A 6,917-nucleotide genomic window follows, 5' to 3' on the forward strand; every position below is an offset into this window, starting at 1 on the left:
TCCTGCTGCTGTCACCTAACACAACACACACTTCTCACTTTCCTACACTCCCGTGCATCTTGGCCCACAAACTCTGCCCAGAAAATTATACTTGTTCAGTACAGTTCTCAATTTTATCAGGATGGTATGGCCATCTTTCAAAAAAAAAGTTACATGGGGATAAAAATGTTAACGAGAGACATTACCTTCATCAAGAGGAAATGATAACTCAGTTTCAGATTTATTTTTAAACCACAACATCCTGCAGCACTAGGGCTCTCGAGGCTATATTCCAGCCCATGTCGTTTTAGGAGATCAAAATACTACATCCCCTCTTCTGTCTGCGCTCCACTCTGCAGCGTGGTGGTGAGCAGGAGCAGCACACTGCGCTCCGGGGGCAGCTCACCTTGTGGAGCTGCAGGCACTCCCCCCGCGGCAAAGGGCCCTGCGGGGTGTGCGTGTGCCCGACGGACCTCCTGCTGCTGTCACCTAACACAACACACACTTCTCACTTTCCTACACTCCCGTGCATCTTGGCCCACAAACTCTGCCCAGAAAATTATACTTGTTCAGTACAGTTCTCAATTTTATCAGGATGGTATGGCCATCTTTCAAAAAAAAAGTTACATGGGGATAAAAATGTTAACGAGAGACATTACCTTCATCAAGAGGAAATGATAACTCAGTTTCAGAAGTGACAGCATCCATATCTTCAAAAGTTTTGGCACTTGGCTTCTCTTGTTCCACCTCACACAGATACACATCGATGGGTCCTTTTGTGCTCTTCACATGTACTTCTATGCAATCCTATAAAACAGCAACTTGCATGTGAACCCAAGAACAAACCTTACACATCACTTATCTGGTTTTCCACACATTTTAAAGCCAGAAGATTGAGAACACAACAAATACTGTAATGACATAACTATTTAAATAGTGTTACTCGTTCTACAAAAATTATGACTATTACATAGATTTATAGGCAAATTATTAAGCATCACTAAGCGAACAAGGTTTCATCTTTGATGAACTTGCACTTAAACCTTTGTTTAGTCTTTTTACTGACCTTTACTACATGCTTACCAGGAGTAACAATTTAAAACTTGACAAGTCAATGCCATAGATCAGAAAATAAATCAGAACACAGAGCAGCATTAATGATATGACAAAGCAAATAAATGGTATTACTTCCATGGCCTTCCTTTAGCAGACATCACATTGCAAGGCACAGAGCAAATAAAATTTAATGAGCAATGGAGAAAGGATTCTGTTCTCTCTAAAATACATTTTTTTTAAAAAATCCTGCCTTCTTTTGCTTCAGGAAGGCTCTGGAATCTTATCTTTTTCATCTCCACAGGATGAGGAAGCTCTTTTTCTCAGTGAAACCTCTGGAAAGCTATGCAGTGGATCTAAGTCTTCTGGTTCTATCAATTCCCATCTTTTCCTACGCTGTCATCTCCATTTTTGTGCACACAGCAAGGCCAATGCAATTACTACACAATTAAAAACACTATAGAAGAAGCATATGCAACGGAAAACAGAATTAAAGCTCCATTTGTTATTTTAAGCTTACTTCCAGCATTTTGCCTCTTTGAGAGCCCCACTTTAAACAGTAGGTTCCCAGTACACAGGCCCTGATGCAGGTGCTGAGGGCGAAGCAGTAGCTCCTCTGTGTGACCTAACGGGAGTCTGCTGGTGTTTCATGAGCTGAGGACAGGGCACAGCCCTCGTCTCCAATAAAAACCCATCTTGACATGATCTACTGCAGTGCCAAAATGTTCTCTTTCATCCAAGTATTGTTAGTTACTTTGCATTCCATCATCTCTTTCATCCAAGTATTGTTAGAAAAAAAGAGTATTGTTAGTTACTTTGCATTCCATCCTTTAATAGTATAACAACCATAGCCACCTGCTCATTAAGCAGTAAGAGAGCATTTACATACTGCTAAGACCATTATCAAATCATGCTCATTGCTCTGTTTGGTTAGATTTACTGTTGTTGTACATTTTAGTGTACGAATATTAGCAGCTCTTTGAAAGTTTCATTATCCTAATAAATTATCAAACAAACTTAAAGTGGAAATACATAGCATTTATTACAGCTGTTCCAATCTACCAAAATCAAATAACTGAAGTTCAGACATGTTTACTTTCTCATAGTTTAGGTAAACAGAAAAATACTGAAAAAAGTTTTAGACTGTTATCCCTACCAGCATTGTTTAGTGGAACACAAGAACAATGAAGTACCAATACTTACTACACATGACAAGGAAACCAGAAGTCAATTACTGATTGCTGCTTCAAAAACCAAATTTGAGAACTTTTGTTCCCTTAAGAGAGAAACGAATAAAACTTACTTCTTTAGGAACTGGTATTTCCAATTTGGTTTCCTCTGGAGCTTTGATCGCAATGACAATCTGTCCTTGAAACGCCTGCACGCTGCGGATATCTTGGTACGTGACATAAGCTAGTGTGCACATTGGTTAAGGATTCCCCAGAGTAACTTGCTCACGGGCAGAAGCAGAGAGCATGAGGTTAACATACGCTGCAGCAGAACACCAGCTCAAGAGGACCTGTAAATAGTCCAGCTGAGGCAACTTTGTAAAATTAAGCATTAGCTAACAAGTGGAAAATCTTTTTCCTTTATTTCTAGGAAGGAAATCAAGAGGAGCTGTAAATAGTCCAGCTGAGGCAACTATAATGCTAACTTTGTAAAATTAAGCATTAGCTAACAAGTGGAAAATCTTTTTCCTTTATTTCTAGGAAGGAAAAACTTTTTAAATATCAAATATCTGTTTCTTTAAAACCCAAACACATTGGGTAAGCAATTTTCACAGATGGTGTCCTAAGTCTACAAAGCAGAGGGAATATCACCAGAGGGAAACTCTTTGTTCTGTAGTAACTATGCACATAATTCTATAGTTTTCCAGGAAATTATTTCTTTTCTTAACCAGAAGAGGTAAGGTGTAATGTAAAGTTTTCCTGACATTATGCAGAAAACAGGCACATTTCAGTTGAGCAGAGAGCTTAACACCCTGCCAGGCAAGGGAGTCAGCGATATCTTGTTGTGACCCAAAGCCAAAATCCAACATTTATGTCAAGTTCAAAGAAATCCCTTTTCTATTTTCAAAACCCATCTGAAAGACAAGAGTGGAACCTCTCTCAATAGATGAGAGAAATATTAGGACACAAGCAACATACCATTACATCTTCTTGGCAACAGGTCACTGGGACTCTGCTTTGGGTCCTCCTCACCTCACTAAGCAACTCAACCACACCAGTAGGTCAAGACCTGCCCCAGAGGCCACTTTACAATGGAGAGATCACAAAGTGATGGTCATGGTGCTGACTATTGCTCCACTTGCACTCTTCTGCAGTGGAAAGGTCACAGAGGTAGCACTCCCCTGAGAACAGGTTAGACTGCACACAATACTGCAAAGCAGGGCACACAACTCGCACACACTGACACAAAATAACCAAAAAGTTTATTCTTATGAAACTCATTATCAACTATTACTGCATCCCTGTGGTAACAGCCTAAGCTTATTGCTAGATACCCAAGTATTTGCAACTAAAAATCACATGTTAAAGTAAAGCAAGAGTTAAAAGGATATTTTGCATTCTCTTTGTCATCTGTTAGTTCAAATAACTGATGAGCACAATCCTTGATTAATTCATCCAGAGCTTCTTCCATGGCTGACAAGTCAGAAAGTTCATCTTTAAGGTTTTGTTTTTCTGAGGCTTTTCCAAGATTAGAACCTCTAGAAGGATATGAAAGTTTTCTAGTATGTTTATTTAAAGAAGAGCCTGTTTATTGAACACAAAGTATATTAAGAGAAAACAACCAGGAACTCTGGCATCCTTTACTCTGCTAAAATATCCTTGTGTTTCTGCACTTGATAGTTGCTAATATAGGAAGCAATTCAGACAGTCTAAGGATATCAAAGAACTAAAAATATTTTTATCTATTAAAAGTAATTCAATACCCTTAAAAATACTCTCAAAGGTATAAACATTACTCCATGTTGCTGAGTTTTATTGTTTCAGGAATTAGAAGTTTCAAAGTGAACTCACACCCACTGGATAAGATTCTTAGATCTTTTCTGAATTAAGTGAATTCCATCCAACACATTGGTGATGTCATACACTCTTCGTTTCCGTACTCCAAGTGCTGTTGCTACTTCATTTAAATCAAGAACACCGTCTGGAGCTGTTCTGATAAGATCCATGAATTTCCGAGTCAAATAAACCAAGGATGCATCAAATCGAGGCTTTTTGACCTTCAGAGTTCCTGCAAAGTTTAGACAGAATGTCAGAGGTGAACTACTACATGAGTATGAAGCGCTCCTTATTAAAGAAAACAGCAGCAAAGAAGTAACAATGAAGATAAAAGCCTGAAAGCACTGCAGTTATTGACCCTGACATTGCAACGGCATCACACAGTCTATGAACTCCACACACCTTCCAGTGTTTGCAATGACTGTACCCCAACAGCAAGCCTGCAGCTTCATGTTGTCAGTGTTCAGCCTGTCAGTATGGGCAGCAGGAGTTGTGCGACTGTTCTGTCGCACATGACCTCAGACTACCGCATCAACGCCCGTGAACCCTTCAGCTAACTGCAGGCAGTGTCAGGGCACTGCCGGAGAACTGCCGCTCTACCCCCTGCTCCGTGACGCTGTGCAAGTGTTTGCCCACACCCTTTTGGCCCAGATTGACCAGCAGATCTTCCAGATAACATTCAGGCATGGTTCAGGAGTTAGCTTGGTTTCATGGACTGTTTCAGCCTGAACACAACCAATCGCTTCAGAGTACAAGAACCTAACACATGGACAAACTCTGGTTGTAGTACACTTGGCTTCAGGGCAAAAGGATTGATCATGCCATCGTTTAGTTTATTAATGCAACAAAGTTCTAATGATACCAGGATGCCATACGTTTATGAGATCCCTGTGCTGTGTGTGTCCATTACTAGCATATTTGCAGAAACAGCAGAGAAACTACTGAGGAACAGCTTGTTTAACTTCAGACTATTATTTATGTATGCATAAAACATTAAAAAGCACATATTTCTGAGGCACAAAAAAGACATGGTACACTTGGACTCATCTGATGCTAGAGTCAATGAAAGCCTGTCAGATCCTGCTGTCACTTGTCTTTTTTCCTGGAAAGCAAACCAGGTATTTCATATCTGATCAAACCTTGTATCACTGAGTAACATTCCAGTCTAACGCTTCAAGAGAATGTGTGCAAGGGAACATTCTACCTCAAACTTCAATGTTTTCCTCAGGATGAATAAGACACTTACGTTAACCCAAACTGTATCACACCTGCTCCATGACTACAGGACTGTGCACTCTAACATGAAATGACACATTCATTGATTCAGCTTTGGCCTGCGTTACTGTGAGATGTGTGAGACTATTCAGTTGGGGAGAAAGACCAAAATACCAACACAAATTTACTCAAGCTTGTATTTACATTTGTTAACATCAGTTGAAAACCAATGTTTGCCAGCACAATGTTCCAGTGTTCTCTAATTCACTTTACCAGTAGATTGTTTTCTTTATAGCACTGGGAGGATATAATTGCAGCAGATTTAAAGAGAAAAAAACATGAAGAACACATTGCTTCGTATATGTTATTTCATTTAGAGTGCAGCATTCCTCCTGTTCTGCCTATATTAGATACATAACAATTTTTCATTTGTTTACAATTAATTAATTAATTAGCTAACAATTTACTCAGCATTGTAAAAAGGCATGAAATACTTCAAGAAAAATCTTCACACACAGAACACAGCAACTTACTTCTCACAACTGGTACGTCCTTATTCAAATTCAGGTTGATCACTGGTGGCTGGGAAAAGAAAAAATGACTGACATAAAATGTTATCTACACAGGAAGCATCTCCAGAAGAAATCCCCAAATCAACTCTAGATGCTTCAGCCATCAGAGGGATGACAATTCAATACAAATTACTGTGAAGGAGTGTCACTAAATAGAAAGGCTATTCTAGTTCCTGTCAGACTTTTCTGCCCCCAATCTCAGCACATGTCCCTGTCCTGGAGAGCAGGAAATGCCACCAAACTCCCTAATGCTCAGGCAATGCTCACAACACCGATACCTGTATGAACTCAACAAATACCAGCTTCAGCTAATTCGTGTAACAACTCACATACAGAAGATATGCCACTATCATACAGCATTGCAATTACACGTTACAATACAGCTTAATACAACTAGGTGAACCTGCTTTAGCAGGGGGCTGGACTAGATGTCCTCCAGAAGTCCCTTCCACCTCCCATCATTCTGTGATTCTGCAATACAAGACTGGCAGCAGAGTCTGCTCTGGTCAAGACACTGACACAATGAGCCTAAATAAGCACTTCATTCCACACCTCATCCCAAGTTAACACAGGGAGTGTTTTCAAAATCAGACTCATTGCAGCTGGAAGAGACCTCAGAAGGTCTATGGTCCAACCTCCAACTCCAAACATGACAACCATTAGATCAGAGCAGCTTACTCAAGGCTTTATCCAATTTGGTCTTGAAAATTTCAAAAGACGAAGGCTGCACCTCTCTGGGATCCCATTCCACTGCTTGCCCATCCCCACTGGGAAAAAAAAAAAAAATCACTTTATATTCAATTGCAACCTCTTTTGCTTCGTTTCAATTCATGGCTATTTCCTTTCAGCCTCCCATCATGCAGGGTTCTGAAGCGCCTGGTGCCAGCCTCTCCTTCACTTCCTTGCAGGTACTGAAGGGCTACTAGGGCTTAACAAGGTCCTCAGCAGTTTACCAACAGCCTTCTGGTACTGGTGGGCCTAAAATAGAGCATTCCAGGAGCAGCCAATACCAAGTGCCAAGTGCAGAAGAATCACCTCCCTCGATTCAGCAGCTCCAACCCTGCTGGTGCAGCCTAGTGCACCTCGGTGCCAG

General features: G+C 40.5%; 1 protein-coding gene across 1 annotated transcript; it reads right to left on the minus strand.

The window, feature by feature from the left end:
- Positions 1-621: 621 nt before the first annotated feature.
- Positions 622-5,825, minus strand: E2F6 (E2F transcription factor 6). The gene is made up of 5 exons (XM_008945673.1): positions 5,786-5,825; positions 4,053-4,269; positions 3,593-3,739; positions 2,336-2,450; positions 622-786 (listed from the first exon to the last, which is right to left on the minus strand). The coding sequence occupies exons 2-5, from the start codon at positions 4,205-4,207 to the stop codon at positions 622-624; spliced, it is 582 nt and encodes a 193-aa protein (XP_008943921.1). The 5' UTR covers positions 4,208-4,269; positions 5,786-5,825.
- Positions 5,826-6,917: the final 1,092 nt, after the last annotated feature.

This window comes from Merops nubicus, unplaced genomic scaffold (genome assembly GCF_000691845.1).
Source record: "Merops nubicus isolate BGI_N331 unplaced genomic scaffold, ASM69184v1 scaffold22568, whole genome shotgun sequence".
NCBI classification, from domain to species: Eukaryota; Metazoa; Chordata; class Aves; order Coraciiformes; family Meropidae; genus Merops; species Merops nubicus.

Excerpts from the sequence above, each read along its gene's own strand:
- E2F6 (XM_008945673.1), bottom strand. The coding sequence starts at position 4,207 with ATGGATCTTATCAGAACAGCTCCAGACGGTGTTCTTGATTTAAATGAA. Across the intron at positions 3,740-4,052 it reads AAGAATCTTATCCAGTGGGT|AGGTTCTAATCTTGGAAAAG; the intron begins GTGAGTTCACTT and ends ATATCCTTCTAG. Across the intron at positions 2,451-3,592 it reads GATGACAAAGAGAATGCAAA|ACTAGCTTATGTCACGTACC; the intron begins ATATCCTTTTAA and ends ACCAATGTGCAC.